Source organism: Acanthopagrus latus, chromosome 24, assembly GCF_904848185.1.
Source record: "Acanthopagrus latus isolate v.2019 chromosome 24, fAcaLat1.1, whole genome shotgun sequence".
In the NCBI taxonomy this organism is placed as follows: Eukaryota; Metazoa; Chordata; class Actinopteri; order Spariformes; family Sparidae; genus Acanthopagrus; species Acanthopagrus latus.
The window spans coordinates 1,847,327-1,866,313 of NC_051062.1; the positions used below are offsets into that span (position 1 = coordinate 1,847,327).

General features: G+C 42.9%; 1 protein-coding gene and 1 long non-coding RNA gene across 4 annotated transcripts in view; one reads left to right on the forward strand and one right to left on the reverse strand.

The window, feature by feature from the left end:
• Positions 1-3,037, reverse strand: part of anos1a (anosmin 1a) — a 30,498-nt gene extending 27,461 nt beyond the window's left edge. The window contains exon 1 of one of the 3 annotated variants that reach the window (XM_037090392.1): positions 1,444-3,037. In XM_037090392.1, coding sequence (XP_036946287.1) covers positions 1,444-1,650 — 207 coding nt within the window. In that variant the 5' untranslated portion in view covers positions 1,651-3,037. Of the gene's footprint in view, positions 1-1,400; positions 1,418-1,443 lie in introns of those variants that run through there. The other 2 variants (XM_037090391.1, XM_037090394.1) reach the window with 2 other exon arrangements.
• Positions 3,038-15,415: 12,378 nt separating this feature from the next.
• On the forward strand, positions 15,416-18,534 carry LOC119015651. Its single transcript, XR_005073422.1, has 5 exons — positions 15,416-15,547; positions 16,708-17,128; positions 17,221-17,248; positions 18,175-18,278; positions 18,385-18,534. It is a non-coding gene; the product is annotated as an uncharacterized LOC119015651 (long non-coding RNA).
• Positions 18,535-18,987: the final 453 nt, after the last annotated feature.

An 18,987-nucleotide genomic window follows, 5' to 3' on the forward strand; every position in this document is an offset into this window, starting at 1 on the left:
ATTCACTCACTCTGATCACTAGAGGGATTGATTGCAAGAGGAAACGCTCCTCTGAATGGCAGGTGTTTATGAGCAGCAGAGAATAGTGTTGTAATCAGGGCCCTGGAGCTGGACTCCAGTGTGTGATCCATCACTATTACAGTTTACTGTTCATTTTGTGGAGTTTTGTCATGAAAAATTGACATTTCCTCGTTTTTTTTTGTTTTTTTTTACTTAAAACTGGCTTGACAGGGTCTCTTCAAGGGGCCTGAGGTGATTTAGTTTTTACCTTATCAGGAATCATATATGGCAATCATAATATTTGTCAAAATAATCAGAATATGTTGGGGTTTTTTTGTTGTTTTTTTTACAACATATTGTGCATCCCTACTTTACCGTCATAGACTCGCACAAAAATGATCACAACTTTGTTGATGATGGAGGGTGGGAGGGACAACTGGTGAATCAACGCTGACCCTATCCCGTCAGTCAGCGTTGGTTGGAGGGATGATCAGAGTCACTGGCTGACCTGGAAACCCCCCTAACCCATCCCATCCCCGCCTATGAGGGCAACGTGAGAAGCGTTTCACACTACAGCAGTCAAATGATCCGAGCTCAATGCGGCACGAAACCATCACTGACTGACTGCATTAGATATTGCACGTCTGAGGCGTAGCCCTTTCATCAGTCAGTGGAGCTAAAAGCTAAAGATTATCATGACAGCCCCACGGAGGCAGCCGTGAGTTAGTGTGATTTCTTCTTCTTCTTCTTCTTTTTTTTGTTTTTTTTGTTTTTGTTTTGGCGGACTGGACCATCATTCTGTGCGGTTATCATCGGTCTAAGTGGGCATGCAAGGGATGCTGTCCCCACCACTCCAAAGCCTGGAGCATGGTGTCAGAGAGGAGGGCTCTCTGAGCAATATAATCAGGGTAACAAATCTCATGGGCTGCTGTGCTCGCTCAGAAAGTCTTACTTAGAACATGTACTCTGTGAAATCACGCGTGAGTGAGAATCATCACAGTCAGAAATAAAAAATCTCATATTGGAAAAGTAACACATGGGTATCTGATAAGTTGTTTCTAGTAGTTAAACTCAATATTTAAACTTTTTTTTTTTTTTTAACCAAATCAGTGTATTAAGTATTTCTGGCAGTGTGGAGAGGCAGTCAGGTGAAATCAAAGTTTAGGGTGAGGCCATACAAAAAAGGAAGCTGTATACTGTACTGCCATTGCCACACGCAAAAACAAGGAATCGAAACTTATCGAATCGAAATTAACTAACTTAACTAATCGAAATTATTATTGCAGCCAAAAACTTTCAAATCAAACTTGGTCCTGACATGTGCTGCTCATTATTATTATTATTATTATTATTATTATTATTATTATTATTGGTTCTGAAGAAAGTTAAAAGTTAAATACATGTTAAAGCTTCGCCACCATGTGTGAGTGAGCGGCTCCCTACCTGCAGCGGTGTGGACAGCGCCGCCACGCTGTGCAGGCTGAGGCACCGCGACGCGCACCTCGCCCTGGAGACCGTCTCCGACCAGGTCTCCTCCCCATCACCACCCTCAGCATCTCCGTGCTGCCTCCTGGCGCACACGCCGCCGCCGGAGAGGACGATAATCCACAGAGACAGGCTCGCCATGGCACCGCTGCCCGTGGCCAGCATCTTTCTCTCTTTCCCGCGTCGTCCAGGAGAAGAGGGTGCTGTGGAAACAAAAGGGGGACGCGGCGAGGGGGGGGGAGCAAACTGATGGAAGTCCACTTTAACAAGAACTATTATAGCCGAGGGAGGAGCAAGAGGGATCGAGGCGTCCACACGCGGGCAGGGTCAGGATGCGGAGAGGTTTTTAAAACCCCGTCACTTCACTCAACTCGCAGCTTGTGCAGGTTAAACTCCCGATATATGGAAAGGGAAAAAAATCAGTGACAGGGAGGAATGTTTGCTCAGAGCCAAAGCAGCCCCGGTTAAATTGAATTAATCAGTCTGATCATTAAATAAAGGGGAGAAGGAAAAAGCAGGATGATCAGAAAAATGCTGAATATCAGATCTAATAATCTGCCAGCCTGGAGTGTATTGTACACAGCATATTACATGTAAACATATGCTTTTACCAAAGCAATAGATTAACTTTTGGGTAACTTTTTTACCATGAATACTTTTACTAAGAACAGGCAGGACTGGAAACCTTTTTGGAGCCCCGAGCAGGATTTCATTCAGGGCACTTTACAGCAACATCATGTCACTTTTTAACCTTAAAATAAATCGTGTTGATGGTGGAGAGGCGTGTAGCAGGGTGAGCGGTGTCTGCAGTGTTACATACGTGTTCGCTTCAGCATACAAGTTTCAACACATCGCGTTGGTGTGATGTGATGAGTCAGCGCCTACAAGACCCCTGACGGTTTATAACAGTCCTGGGATTTTCTGTTTCCGAGTGGTGTTGCACTCTGAATCCCGGGGGGGGGGAATAACAGAGAAAACAGAAAAACAACCAGGCTGCAACAGTGCTCCTTACAGCTCTGACCTGACCTCATTTGTATCCGGTAATAAATGTGTGAACATTTCAACTTTTTTCCTGTATTTCTTCAGTGACTGTAGGAGCAAATTTGCTTATTAGTCAATTAAATAACCCAAACCAGGCTTAGTTTCAGTGGCTAATCCTCAATTGAAGCAAAAATCTGCTAATGCTTCAGTCTTCTTCTTCTTCAAATTTGAACCCAAACCTATTGCAACCTGACGGGCCAGGCTGGGCCCGTCAATTGAAAATGTGCTCTCTTCTTTTAGGAAAGATCTAAAAAATAAGTGTAAGTGATATTGATCGTAAGCGATGGACCTACTGTCTGCGACGGGGCTTTATGTCCTGGGTTTTGTTATTCCCGAGACGACGATTTGAACTCAACACAGATGCTATTTTTTTTAAAAAAAAATGTTCCTATTCCGGCACAAACATCCATTCAGATAACATTACATGTACAGACAGGCATCCAAGCTCTGAAACGTCCAATAAGAATGTTTAGGTATTAGCAATACCTGTTATGTTATGATATTTCATAAGACTTACAGCATCTATCCAGTGGTTTTAGTATGAATTAGTCCTTTAAGGAGAAGTTTATGTGGGTGAACTGAGTTGTTTCAAAGAGACAGGTGGAACATTTTTTTTTTTTTTTTTCCCAGTAGAGTGAGAGTGTTCTCTTTTTTTAGCGCTACTCATTTCAGGAGGATGCAGGCGACGTATTTTCCAGGGGATTCCAGCTGCAGCGCTCACCAGTAGCTGCAAAACAACAGCATTTTATGGACTCCTCTATTAAAGCCAACCGCAAACATATCTCGCAGAAGCAGGAAGGGCACCGCTGCTTTCCTTGCCCAGGGACAGGAGAAAGCATGACGTGTCGGAAACTCTGAAGAGATCCTCCTCGGGTTGTTGGTTCTCTCATGCCTGGCACAAGGGGCCCCGCTTGTGCTGCTGGAGCATCCTGCCGTGTTAACGAGATGCCTATTTTTTTCCCCCAGCCGCATCGCATTCATAAACACACACACTCATACTTGTTGTGCTCTCTCTCTCTCTCTCCCTCTCGGGTTTTATAGTACTGTGTCTTTGGCCTAATGAGCCTTTGCAGCTGAGAGTTTTTACCTCTCTGATTCAGAGTCAGGTTCATTACACCGCTACACGGTCCGTCTCACACACTAGAGGGCAATAAGGTGTTCTCAGAATCCAATAGAATTGGACCCAATTGCGAACGCGTTTTGACCCAGCTGACTGAACCCTTCTCAGTTTACTCACTGGAGGAACTAACAAGGAGCCCGCGACTAAAATCCCCGCAGTGTCTCTCTGTTTTGGTTTGCCTCTGCTTGGGGTGTTCCGAAAATACGCCGCGAACGGAGCGAGTGTCTCCAGATCGGTGTGGAGCTGATGCTCTGGTGGTCCACCCACAACAGGAAAGAAGGAAATCCCTGGGAGCTCCCCGCCGCGGGCTCGACTTACCGTTTCGCAAATAAAAACAACACACTATGACAGTGTAAATGACTCATCGTGTGCGCAGCTGCGTGTGGCAGTTTGCTGGGGCTGGTATTCAGTTTCGAAAATGTCAAATACAGTTCAGTCGGGAAAGAGACAAGTAAGCATGAATGCAGAATCTGTATTTGATCGAGAAAAAAAAAAAACTTTGGTGTTAATTGGACAGATCTGTCCAAGAGAGCACTGTAAATATCAGCCAATCAGAGATCTCCTCTGGGACTAACCGTTGAAAGTCCCCCAGGTGGCGTTGTACAACTTCCTGCATGAACATGCGTCAAGAGCTTCACTATGATTGAGGCACCTTTTTTTATTCACCGTAATTCATTCAGGGAGGGAAAAAAAAAAACCTTGAGTAAATAGCGGTAGAAACATAACAAATCCAGACTCTTCCATACCAGTCTGAGGAATCACTGGTGAGAGTAATCTGCAATGACCTTACCAAAGCCCCTGACTGCAGATCAAGTGTCCCATCTGTGAAAATGAAATGACTGAAGTGATTAGCGAACTGTTAAATTGAAATGGACAACCGGGGGTCAGGCTGGCAAAGCAAGGGGAAGTCAGTGACCGCTGTGCCCACTTCACTGGAGATCCCCCCCAGTCTCCACTACAACAGCCCAGATGAAGCATGTTCTGCAGGGCGTGGAGAGGAATCTGTGTTCACATCACTGATGCTAGGTGCTTTACATGCGGTCACAGTGTTTATCTGATCTGATGTAAAGATGCCGGCCACATAATCGCCAGCATCTTGTCGCTACTCTTTACATTTACGTAAATAAAACAATGATACTTTTTAAAATGACAGTGACCAGAGCTCAGCCCAACTAAACACCTATGGGAGATGCTGTTTATCACTCCTGTTCTAGTATATTCGCACTAGACAAGAGCTGTGATTGGTCAGATTAGGCATGCTTATGTTTTTTCGTGTATTTTTTTTGTATTTAGGTTTCTTGGAATCTCCTTGTTTTTCTTTTGTTGCCTGCTTTTTTGGTCAGAGTTTGGGACTTGCTTGCTTTCTGTTAGTCATGCATTTGTGTCTTTTTTTTTCTTTTTTATTAGAATGCTTGAAAAACACATTTTGGGGGAAAATGATGTTCATAATGACCACAATAGATTAAGATCACTATTTATGAAAAAAAAAAAGAAAAAAAAAAAGATTTTAAAAAGTTCCACGAAAAGTGACATCAAACAAGTTTTCAGAGCAAATCACCACATCAATAAGATTGTGATAAAAATGAATGATTATTACATTATTCAAATTGAATGTGGGTCTCACTGATGGCAAAAACAGACAAACATGTATTTTCCTTGCATAACTAAAAGAAGAGTCCACGTGGAGTTTTGTCTCGAGTGTAGCTCATACATTCAGAATGCATCGAAATGTCCCATACGCCACTGTGAACAGCACGGGGATAGTCACGTACCATTTGCTTAATAGTGCTCCGACACTGTCTGACATGTAGACGTCCTCCTCATTGTTCCCGCTGATGGTGCAAATGCTGTTTTGGATCCTTTTCAATCGAGACAAGAATGAGATGGAGAAAATGCCTGCGGTGCGACCGTTCTGTTCATAACTATAACAAAATTCAGAAACTCTGAAAGCAAGAAACTTATAATCAAAACTAGCTAGATAGCTGTCTTTTTTTATTAACATACAATGTGTCGGTTGGCTTGTGCAACACATATGGTAAGCAATGCGACGATGGCAGTTCAACTGATGTAAAGGTATATATACATGTATACATATAAATCAAAAATGGCATGGTCCGCTTTAGGAGGGTTTGAAATTGTGTTGGAAAGAAATTTTGCAAGGCGTGAAAATGGGAAACATATTGTAATACGACTAAAAGGGATTTGTTAATGATTCCACCAAACTCTTTAGCTTTATGATATAATATTTAACTTGAGTGAGCGAGTGCAGTGTTATTGTAAATAACTGAAATGATAGACGGAGCTATTAAATCAAGACCAGTTTTTGTTTTTTTTTTGAAATGACACATGAATATCAGAGATAAGAATCAGCCCAGGCAAATATCTGTTTTGGGATCTGCCTGAAAGTCCACAGGAATTCAAGTCTGCTGTGGATTTCCCCCCCACGTGTTTTCCATTGCTTCAGTCGATGCTCGTACGTACGCACGTGTCTTCCTCTCGGCATGTGTGCTGGAATCCCGCTTTTTCGTTGTGGGGTCCTCCGGGGCTCCACACAGACAGCTGAATGGTATTTCCACACTGCTCCCAGGCACTTGTTACAGAAGGGAACCCCACTTAATGGGATACACCTCTTAATAGAGGAGGCTGCTCATTCCCTGTGGTTTTACTGAGTGTGGGGGAGAGGAGGGGAGTCCACGTTCTGGGGGTTTCTCACCAGCAACAGATCCGATGGAAGTTTGTCTGTATATTATACAATCACGGGATAATCTGTTGAGATGGTGGCACGTGAGGAAACAGCTTCAGGTCATGATTCAGTAGGAAATTACAGGTAAGTTGTCCAAGGTTCTTTGGTTGAAGGAAATTGTTTCGCCCTAACATCAGTTTCTCTCCGCCTTGAATGTCAGTAAAGCGTTTCCGCGCTGTAAAAAAAGAGAACTGTCCTGCGTCCTGAGGCGTTCACAGGTCAGATGGGATGTGTACTCCCTCCAGCTCTGCCCCCGGGGTCTCCTCCCCACAGAGAGGTGGTCTGATCAGATGCCTCAACCACCCTCAACAAGATCCTTCCACTCCAAATGAGAGGTTGGTCCATCACAGGCTGCCTCTGGATATCTAAGCTCTTCATCCTGTCTATAAAGAAGAAACTATATACCCCCAGCCCTTCTGCTCCAGTCACCTCTCATAGAAAGCAGTCATGTTAATGATTAATCACTGTTAAGACTTATATGTATGTATCAAGCTGCATTAAAACATAAACCGACAACTGGAAACGGGCACAAATGCATCATCTTCCAAATCACAAATACTCGCGCACTTATTCGATGCCAGATGTTGAATAGTGACAGACTGGAGCTTCCTATGTTTTTCAAACCCTTATTTATCTTGCTCTGATTTTGCGCCAGTAGCTGGCTGACTTATTTTCCTAATGGAAAAATGTCGTGACATATTTCATATATTATTAATGACTAGCAGATGATCTTTTGTGAAGGCAGCTGAATAAGAAATTGAAAAATAAGCCCTGTTTTTTTTTAGAATGACATTTCTGCACAACTAAATTTCAGTAGTAAATATAGTTAGTGCCACACGGATGATATTATTCGTATTAACATAGCGAGAAGAACATTTGAAGAAACAGTTCTGTAAAGTTCAACGCGTTATACTGCGAAGTTCTGTTTCATTTGTTTTCCCCCAGTGTCCTTTTCTGCCTGATAAAGCTGGATTAACCCACGATCATAAAATACATTTCTAATGAAAACCTTTCCCGGTTCCACTTCTATTAATTGTTCAGCTATCTCTTGGCATAGTATCTTTAAAATGCACTACCATTTGCCACTTTATTAAAGCGAAGGGTTGGTAATAGTGTAGAAACCAGCGGCAGAAAGTTTGGAACGCATCTAATGGAAAAATCCCACCTCCTTCCTCTAGGCCTCCCTCCAAAACACATGAAAATGCACTGCCTGATGATCTGACTCTCTTCAATGGCGCAATTATATAAACACAAACGTACCGCAGTCTGAAAAGCCTACCCGCGATGACAGTTGCTCCGTACTGCTGTCGGTATGTGCTTTGTGCTAAGTGGGTTAACCGCTGAATGAGCAGCTCTGTTCTCTGGCTCTGGTGTTGTGTGTTTTGTGCTTCTGGGTTAGCTTGGAACGACAGGCCCAGGGGCTGCGTACTGGGAGTACATCATCGTCGTCACTAAGCGATTCCAACTAGGGTTACGTGATATCTCAAGAAAACACCTATCATTATCATCATGACAGATAAGCATTTACCTTCAGCAATGTAGTGTCTTATGGGTGATTCTCTACAAATGTAACAGTCCTGAAATAAATCCAACCATCATAAAGGTTAGACAGAGCTGATGATTCCACTTTGTGATCAATTTAGAGGATGTAGTTTGTGTTTCTGCTTCTGTTTGACTGCATTGCATTACACTGAGAGGTGTTTCTGTTATTTAGCCTACCCTCAATGTATAGTAAATGAGGTGGCTGAGCACAAGTCCAGATCTCAGTCCCATCCAGAATTTGTGGCAGGACATGAAAAAGGCTCCTCACTCATAATCCCTGACAGAGCTGCTTTGCAATGTCCAGATGTGCAAAGCTGATAAAGACTCATGCACACAGACAGAGGAGCATTTACTGTATATACTGAGTTAGAGGGGACGAATTCTTCTGCAAACAAATATTTTATATTTGTTTTTAATTTAGCTGGTTTTAAAGAGACCTGTTTCATGTTGACATTAAGGGGTATTTTTCTGTTAGACTGATACAAAAAAAGTCACACTAAGGAAGTTTTTCTGCTCTGCAGAGGTGGCCCTCGCATCAAACTGTTGGACTATGCAGAAAAAAACCAATTTTGAAACTGGTGACCACATGAGCAGAGAAAACAGAGAAAAGTGGAAGTGGTATTTCCCCTGCCTAGTTTAGACCGACTGATCAAAGTTTGCAGAGACACCCCTCACTCAATCCAAGAGAGGGAGAGCTGCCGAGTGTTTTCTGCCGTGTCCTTGGATATGAGAGCAACAATCTGATACAACCGCCCTGAAGTCCACCAGGGAGGGTCGGAGGTTTGATATCATTCATTTGCATATGATACCAAGTCTGCCGGTGACACAAAGCTGGTGTGAAAGGTTCGAATGTTAAAATTCAATATGGATTGAATGAACGCTGAGGGAGTGATTGTGTCTAGCCGTTCATACTCCCTCTTTTTAAAGTTAACCTTGGTGTGATAACACAACAAAAACAATATTCGCCTCGTGAAAAGAAACTCATTTTAAAGGAGACGTATAATATGAAAAAAAAATGTATTCCCCTCCTCTGTTCCGTAAGTCGACTTATGAATACTAATACTCACCTGGCAAGGACAACCAGCACACACACGTTTACTCTGCTGCATCTGAGCCCGCGATCTCTCCCGGTAGCGTGTTCATAAAAAAAAACCTGGCTGTCGTAAAACGGCCGTAACTCAACAACAGGGACGATACGACAGCACGAGCTGGTGGAACATGCAGCTGGGATACAGTCACTAGGTGGGTCCATTGTCCATTAGCAATGTATGCGAAGTTTCTAACATTATCACATTGTACTTCCCCTCCCTTATTTCTTGAAGTTGGCTGAGTTAACCCTTTAAAGTTAAAAAGTCAACATCATTGTCATGTTCAGTTGAGGGTTGTGGTTGGGATTAGAGTCAATCCAGACATCAGTTTCATTAAATGTCAATCAGATTGTAGTCCTCTTCCCTTTTTCTTACAGTGTTTTATGTGTTAAAAAGTCACCATCAAGGTCATATGGAATTTAGGGTTAGGGTCAAGTTAGGGTTAGGGTTAGAGCAAATCTAGACATCAATAAAATGAAATGTCGGTGGTGGTTTAGGATTTCATTCCCTTCCTTCCTTTCATGAAGCATTTGTTCGAGACTGAATCAAACGCCCCAGCTGTAATCGGCTGTCAGCCGGCCGATTGGATTGTGAGCTGACCAATCAGTCACAGACCAAGCAGAAACATGACTCCCTCCTCGTTCTAATCCCTCCTACTACTCAAATGCTGCCACACACTGCTGCGGCCGGCGAGCCCCATCGTCTAGCCTCTCTAGTTTAAAGTCAAAATTAAAAAAAAAAAATTGCATTGCTTAACTTCTGCATTGCGCCCCCCCAATCCTGGCCTAGCGTGCTCCTCGATCAATTCAGCGAGCATCTAAGATGCATAAGCATAAGTGTTTTACCCAATTGTGTAACCCACAGTACTGGTAAAAGCAAGAGTAGTAGCAGTAGTAGTAGAGGTAGGCAAGGAGTGGAAGTAGTATCAGTGGAAGTGGCAGTAAAAGGATGATGATGGAAGTGGTACTCTGCATTTTAACCCATCCTGCAGGAGCAGTGAGCATCTATAGCGCCTGGGGACCAGATCCAGTTTGAAGCCGGGAGGTTCAGAGTCCCACCTGGAGAATTAACCTATTGTGCTAATGTTTTGATAGCGGGGGTGGGGGTGGGGGGGGACACCTGGCTGCTTTCCACCAAAAATTTTTGGCTCAGTATTAACATCGGAGCTTATGAGAGGATTTGAGGTGCTCCTGTCGCTCGGAAGCTTATGCAGCCAAGAGTGTAAATCAATTTAATTCCATAGTTACATGCTCAGGACCAACATAAAAGCTGCTACTAGTCTTATTATCACTTGAAAATTCAAAAGAAGACAACGACGACGCCAACACATTATTATTGACCTTCTGCACTACATACCCGCTTTGAATTCTGAGAGCTTTTTGTCATCTAATTCCATGTTTCTTACATTATAAATTAGAAAAAGTAAATGTGCCGAAACCACGTGGTTGTGCAGACCACGCTTCACCTTCTAATGCGACATGGCTTCACATGAATCACTCTCTCCTTCAGCCTACATGCAACCATACATACTACCTACTCATATCCATGTGTTCAAAGACACAGCGTGACCCCTTTCACCGACTTTCTACAAGTTCTTGCTCGTGTGGCTGGAACTGTTGTCTCGTTTACATACTGAATAATGTACAATAGCCCCTGGATCCTTCATTTCTTTCACGAGCGACGAGCCAAGCCGTCAGCTGGCGAGGCGCGCAGCCTGAGAGCCGAGGCCCACACAAAGGAGAACACATCTATCTCTATTTCTGCTGATCTTTACCTGTGACGGAAGAAAATGTGGCGAATTTGCATACGTTCTGCTCAACAGATAATCCATTATTAAACTGCAGGTGAAATGACTTGTCTTTCATAAATGATAAGCCTCGCCACTAATTCAAATTCATCATACGAGCAAGAGAGATATGAAAATGTCACTCAATTTCATTATTTGTCTTTTAATAATGCTCTTTAAAACAACACACACATACACACACATGCAGCAGAGGCCAAAGTGAATGTTCCCTGCTCTCCACAGTGCTCTACTGCCATCTTGTGTCAGTAGGCGGTTGTGGCTGTGAGATTGTAGCTGACTGCAGATGCCAATGATGTTTTTAATTCCATTTCAAGCAATCCAACACTTTGATTGACGTGATAGCAGTGTCTCAGCAGTGAATGCACCTAGAACAGTGGACAGCCGTGATCATAAGGCCCGAGGGTGAGGGTGAGGGTGAGGGTGAGGGTGAGGTGAAGAGGCTCAGTTGCAGAGGTCGGTGCTGCAGCATGTTGCGAACGCGCCGGGCGTTTTCTGGAAGCCCTGACACACCGCCATGTTCATGCACTGACGGAAGGAATTGCCTAGAGGGAGACAAAAGGGACGACCAAACGAGGGGGGTCACATGATCATATTAAAGGACAGTTTCACAATTTTTAAAGTCTTACTTACTCAGTGCGCCTGTTAAGATGACGGCACCACACGCGTTAGCTGATCCTGAACAGGTCTGGGTGCCGGTTGGCGCGCAGAGGCTGCTCCCCTTCGAGAAACAGAAGTTACACTTCAGTGCCTCGCCTAGGAACAGCAAACACACACACACATATTACCACATAGGGAATCATCACAAATTAAAACACACAGCTGTGGAACATACTGAGGCAAATAATATCGTGAATGGAAATAAATAATGAAAAGAAGAGGTTGTCTGTCGGCTGGACCATAGAGACAGGAGAGGTTGTTCTGATTAAAATGTTTGAACAGTGACACCTGCAGCCAGGCCAGGGTATGTAAGAGGGGACAGGACACTCCGTATGAGCTAGTGTTTTGTTTTTTTTTCACAATTGTGTCCAAATGTTATTTCCCAGCATTCAAGTGTGCATTTTTTCATTAACCGGATAGATATGCTTTTGCCAGCGCGGCTCAAGCTGATTGCAACCACTGGATTTAAAACAGTGAAACAGCCCTTTTACTAAATCATTCCATCTCGGCTTGTATTTTATAGGAAAAGAGTAAAAACACACGTACCTGGACATAGGGTCAGCATGAGAAGGACGGCACACACTGCAGCTCTCATTTTCCGCAAAGTATTGTTGATCTTTCTGTTAGAATATAAAAACCAGCGACTAAAAAAAGCTGTGCGAGCAGTCAAATATTATCACTGATTATGTGTTTTGTTAGCTGGCAGCACATTCCCTCAGTGAGCTGTACAATCTGCACAGTGATTCCCACTGTTTAGGGATGCATTAACGTCTCAGCTTATATTGCTCACTTAGTCTGCAAAAGCAATTGCATTCAGTCACATTTCGGTAAGAACGATCCAAATGTATTATGACAAATCCAGCATGCACCATCCTGCTGCCAGCATCACTCAACAGAGCACCAAAATGTGGGTAAATGTCCCACTTAAATGCCTTGACAAATGTATTACTGAGTAACTGACTAAAGACAGGAATCAGGATAGGCAACACGTTAAAAAAAAACAATATGTTCGGCTGAAAATCCTGCCTGACCTCTTCTATAGTGCGCTACAGTGCTGCAAGCCACTTTTACTACACTAATTATTCACAAGACAGCAAGAGGCCATAGGAATAGGACACAACATTTCCTATTTTCTGGTCAGCACAATCTGGAATGGGCGAGGGAGAAGTGAAAGTGTCGAATGTGATCCCTTTAAACTGTCCGTATTGGAGTCCATTATGACTCTATGCCGATCTCCAAGATAATAAGGCTGCCAAAGGGGCGCCTGCAGACACACAACCAGATATTCTTAAAGATACCTGGAGGCCTAAACCGTCTATTTTTCACAGGAAGTCAGAGCATCTCCATCCATGAGCATGGAGACCATTACAGTTACTTTAAGCCAAACTATGATTTTCTCATGTCATGTCTCAGGGCGAGGGCCTGGACAAGTCGCCAGCCTCGCTCAAGGACACTTTGACATGCAGCTCAGCCTTGCCCGGAGCCGGGATTTGAACCAGCGACCGTTCCGATTACCAGCTCTACCCGCTGAGCTACAGCCGTCCAGTTTGAACTAATCCAAGAAACATACTTGGCTGACATTTATTTCTGGCGACTGTTTCATAAATTTGAGCGTACAACCTACAACCTTTGTGTAGGAGTGAGGAAGAAACCATCAGGTTTAAATTGTCAGCTTGAAAGCTCCTTTTTATCAGCGTGGCTAATCGATACAGAATGCGAATGAATCGAACAATGTGATCAAGAGTGAAGTTGGAGCTAAGCTAATCTGGCTGAATCAAGCCTGGTTTGATAATCAGCCGCTGTAGCTGCACCGCCAGGGCTTGAAATAACCGTGCAAAATATTAAGACAGCCTTGGCAAAGAAAGAAAGGTTGACAAAACAGTCATAACATCACAAAGTATGCATGTATAGTCCAGTTCCTGGAAGAGGAGAGCATCAGTCTAATAAATAAAGGTTAAAAAAACATATGATGGGGTTCTTACCTTGCGCTCAAAGTGTGATTCTGACACAAGTGCGTGTCCTTTTATCCACCAGGAAACTTCTGCTTTCGCACTCGGCTTTTTGTTTTATGATGGTTGTGCACTCAACCACAAGACAGCCTGCTCCGTCTGTCTCACAGGCTGTGATTGGTGGAGAGTGACTGCAAAATAACGGAGTTTCCAGCTGTGTCGCTAAAGAGGAATCTACAAGGAATGTCGAAATCGCTGCCTGGCTGATCACCTGAGAGAGGTTTTGCAAGTTCTATCTGAGAAGATAAGAGGTCTTTCTTTTTAATCTTTGAGATAGCTCTTGTGAAGTGTGAACGCGCACCGCACTCTACCTCTAAACTGCTGCCATCTCGTCTTTAGACAAGCTGGGAGGAGTGCAGTGAAGAAATGCTGCAGTGTGCAGATCAGAAGGAAAAGAGGAACTGGTGTAGACATCTGTCCACTAGCTCACGGTCTCTGTTTCTGTTTTAACCTAAACCGCTATGAATGAATGCAGACGGAGATAAAAGCTTCATAACGAACTGGGTTGGGAAACAGAGCGAGGTGAGCTGACGCTGAGGTTTTGGAGGGTTAAAAATAGGACCAGGGCCAACCTTTGACCCAGACGCTCTCGCTTCAGCTCACAGGCAGTTAGAAGTTGCGACCCGATTGCAACATAACTGAGTTTCCAGCAGTGATGCACAAAGGTAGCGCTTATCACGGCACAGCCCTCTTGATAAGAAATGCACACTTCTCCATTGATTGAAGCACACCTCTCCATATCATGTCATTGCTGCAGTATGGATACAAGATGATATCTCTATCCGCTTATGTCATATGGCAAAACAAGGTGAATAGAATAAAGTAGCCACATGCATTACTGCTTTAGACCTCACTATATTTCAGGGAAAACACTGCACTTTGTACTCCACCACGTTGATTAGATATAGCTAGCAGTGACTCTTTAGATTCAGAAATGATTTGGTAAGCTAGCTAACTATAGATAAACTGGTGATGATCAACTTTTGTGGCTTCTCACAAAAATAAAGAAGAAAAACAAAGATTTTTTTTTTTCTTCTTTCCTGCCCCAATAATGCTATAACTTTGAATGCACAGCCTTACTTGCATGCACTATATTCACATAACATCACTGGTGAGTATTTCTAACACCTCTGCATGGTAACAATGTAAATACAGGTTGCAGACTAACCAAACTGTGATGCCATTCACATAAAAGCTGGACAGTGTCTTTTCAATAAAACGCCACAAATGGTCTGAGTTGACGTGATTTATCTTGTTTGTTTGCTGATGTTGCAACACTTTGTGTAATTTCTTCTCTTTTTTTTCATCAAAATGAAAGGCCAGGCATGGTAATCAATTTCCACCGAGGCTATAATTGAGTTACGTCCTCAGAAGGCTGAGATCAGATCACCGTCCGCTATTGCACCGGTCTCTGTCACATGTCTCAACCGAACATCCAAGAATGTTACGATAGTCATCTGCTTCTGATTCCTTCAAGCACCTCTTGACATATATGTTGGCTGCAAAGAACAGAGTAACAATATGAAAATTAGAAAAAAAAAATTACATGACACCACACAAGTATATCAGATGTATTCAATTCTAACTGTATTCAATATCTAACTCCTAATTTCCTTTTATGCTGAGGTGCCGTGGAGCTGGTCTATGCTGTACAGGGCAATCATTTTCAAAAGAAGTCACAATAAATGGAAAAAAAAGCAAAGATTAGCTGGATTGAAATGATTACTGACGTCAGAATTCAATGTGTAAAAACACACAGTTTCAAATTATCTTTAAGAATCAGTTCCGAATTTTTCCGTAAATGTGCTTATCTGTCTTTCTTTCTGGGAGTGCGGTGAGAGATCCATAAAGATTCCAAATGAGGAAGCAGCCAGCCTGACTAGTGCCCAGACATCATTGCAAAAATGCTTTTTTTTCACATACAGGGAGGTGGACAGGTGACAGTGCCGCAGACGTCATTGGTCCGCCAGCAGGTTTCCACTGTGGTGGTGCACCCACTTCTGGTACAGCGGTAGCACTTCAGAGCCTCTGCTGAGAAACAAATAGAGACTGCCTGTATGTATACATATTGACAAAACCGTTCAGCAGTTATACATTTACCATTATGGAAAATAAAGAGCCAGATTTTAAACACATTGTCTTATTGGGAATGTTACGGACTGTGCTCACCAGGAAAATGGCAGCAACGATGGCGATGCTAACTTGTGCTCATTTGTGAAAGTCATAGAGTTGCTTTGGAAGGCTGTAACAATTTATGTATTTAGCGTGAAGAACTTGCTGATACTGGTTTATGTGACACTGCGATGGATTAATGTCAGACTTGAGATAATCAGTTATTGTGGCTTGGGAAAAAAAAATGCCTTTGAGCCATACAAAGGTAAAAAAAATAAAAATAAAAATAAAAATCAAGCCAGTGTACAAAGCAGACTTACCACAGCTGACGCAGATGATCAGGAGGACGATGGCACTCTGGAAGGCTTTCATTTTTGTCTGTAGAAAGTCAACTGTATGTACAAGAAAAGGTCAAGTGAAGAGCTGGGGGTGACCCTGATTAAGTAATGCAGGAGTTCAGGAGTCTCCCGCTCTGGGGAAAGAAGCAGTATTATTATCTGATAATGAGTGGATGTGTGTAAACATCTCAGCCAGTTGTATATTTGTAGTAATATGCTGATGGTTCTCAGTCATCCAGGTCATGGTAATTCTAAGGGCTGTATCTTAGGCAACTGGACTTGTTTCTTGGAGACGTTTCACCTCTCATCCAAGAGGCTTCTTCAGCTCCTAATGACTCTGTAAGGACACTCCCACACAGAGTTTAAAAGCCTGCAACTCCCCCTCAGTTAGTTAGAAGAAACTGAAACAAGTCCAGTTGCCTGCGATACAGCGCGCACAAGTTTGTAGCAATGCACAAGTTCCAGTAGATGGCAGTAGCTACATGTGAGGTAACAATATCACCATGAGGTCCTATTAAGTGGAAATGTCTTGAACTTGAGCAGATTTTCAAACCAGCAGCGTTTTGAAGCACTGGGAATATTAGTAGAGGAAGGTGCCAGGAACTTTGCCTGATTCTATCCCTGGTTTAAATATGCATGGAGCATCACAGAACATCTCAGTTTGAGATTTCAAAAAGGTATAATACATGCAGAGAACACTGTAAACCCACTGAACGTCACTACTGCTTCCTAATGGTTATCTCTCCATTCTCTCTTTTCGCTCAGGCTTCTCTGTGCTGGCCCATTCCCCGGTCCTCTCTCGCTGTCTTACCTGGTTGTCGGCTCCAGATGTTTTGGGTCTGGATCTTTGTCCTGTTGTCTCACTCTCGCTTTATATGTTGGGCTTGTTTGGTGTCCCTGGACTTTGCCTCTGGTGTGCTCTGTGCCTTCCTGTGCGTCAGACACTCCGCCATCTTGAAGCAGGACTTGTGGAAAGTGTTCTCCGTGGAAATAAACACATTTGATACCATTCTTCCTCCAAGAGGACGCCATGCTGCGTCTCTTCCAACAGTCTCTCTGAAAGCCTGAGACATTTCTGTGTATTGTTGGTTAAAGGGGTTTAGGGTTGTTTAACATGTCAGTAAAACACGTCCTGCTTGTGAATGGTGTTTCAGAGAAACTAACCCTCCCGTGCAAAAATGTGATGGTAAGTTGCTTGACATCCTCAAGGATACATATTTGTCATACGTGTTTACAATCTCTATTAATTTATTCTTCTTATATTGGTCCCCCACACAGGGAGAGAGCTGACCATCATCTACTGCAGGTAATACACTGATCAGTGCCTCATTCAACCCCACATCAGAAGACCCGTCAGTTTAAGGTGATAAATGAGACCCCTGCACCGTAAAAACAACTTTTTAAAAACAAAAAAAAAAAAAAACAGTACAAAGTCCAGCAGCAAAAATCTCTTTAATCCTGTTGATTTTGACAAGTTAAATATTAGCTGATGTGTTCACACACATTACAACATGCTGCATTGGCAAGACATGACTATTAAGCAATAGGGTCTAATTTATAAAATATGTATTTATGATCAACTTGGAAGTCAAGACTTGACGCTGGCGATGCTGCTGCTGGTGACGAAGGATTACTGCTGTTCATTTAACAATGCGCAGCGGCAACAAACTCCCAAGCTGCGTGTTTGGCTTTGTTTGTTCGCCCACTATTTAATTAACTGGATAATACATGTGCCCGGCTTCAATTGACCCTACCGTCATGTGATTGTGTCTTCCAAAGAGTTTTATTTTCCCTGTCAGTCCCTGACTAAACCCTCACTGTGCTGTCAATAAGAACCAAAACCTAAAAAAGAAATTATTTACACTACTGCACTGCCCCCTACACCCCAAAGGACCACCTGAGTCTCCTTAGCAGACTCAGTCTGCTCATCATTCCAGCTTCAGGTTGTGGTTATTCATGCAGCACTGTTAGAAACAGCCAAACAGTCATTTTGGTGCAGCCATCCGTCTCTGGAGGACAGCTTTCCACAGTTTCTGCACAATCTCCAGAGTCAGGGCGCCTCACGGACACAGTTGAAGACCAAATACAAACTGTGAAACATAAAAGTTCAAATACGTCAAGATGAGAATCAGAGACTTAAGGTCATCACGTCATGGCAATTAATCATCCCGTCAGGATTACACAAGCTGATATGAACATCACAAAAATCTCCTTTTTTTTTTTTGCTACCAGGAGCAGGAGAGCCAATGCAAAGACTTCCATGTTGTGTTTGTCTGCTGACGTCTGCAGAGGAGATGAATCAAATAAATAGCTGAATGACACTGAGACCCTCTATAGTGAGATTCCAGTCATTTTTATGAATATTTTATACAAAAAAAATATATATATACTTTTTATGCATGAAAGTCATGGTCACCAACATACCTTTCTGAACCTGCGCAGGTTGCTGTGCACCTCTCATCTGCCTCCTCTCTCCTTTAATACCATTCATCACTCTGGCACATCACTGCGGTGGGAAAGTGTCCATATTGCTGGAAACGTTTCAAGTAGAATTTACAGTATGTCTTTTCCGAAATGGAGCATGTGAAGGAAAATTAAATCGAAGGAAAAAAACAGTAAACCTTTCATAGATATCCGCCATGCTGAGCAAAAAAAATAAAAGACATCTAAATCCACTTGATCTTTGTTTCATTTTTTGTTTCTTGTTAGATGGCAACCTCTAGTGGCCGTGGTGATTACTGTGCAAAAGAGGAAGTCAGGTGAAGAAGTATAAAGATTGGCAATGTCCGCTTTGCAAGAGAGAGAATGCAGAGAGTGTGCAAAGCAGTAATCAAACCAAAGTTTAAACGTTACCATTCATATGAAGGAGGAAACAAACTCACTTCTTCAGGAGGAATTAATTAATTCAAAATCCCATATGAAGTATAATTGTAAAGAGAATCATTAAGACTCGGAAATGCAGTGGAGTACAACACTTAAGACAAAAGCTACAAGTGAAATTACTAATGATCAAAAATACAAAAGAAGTACCGTGCAAGTAAAAGA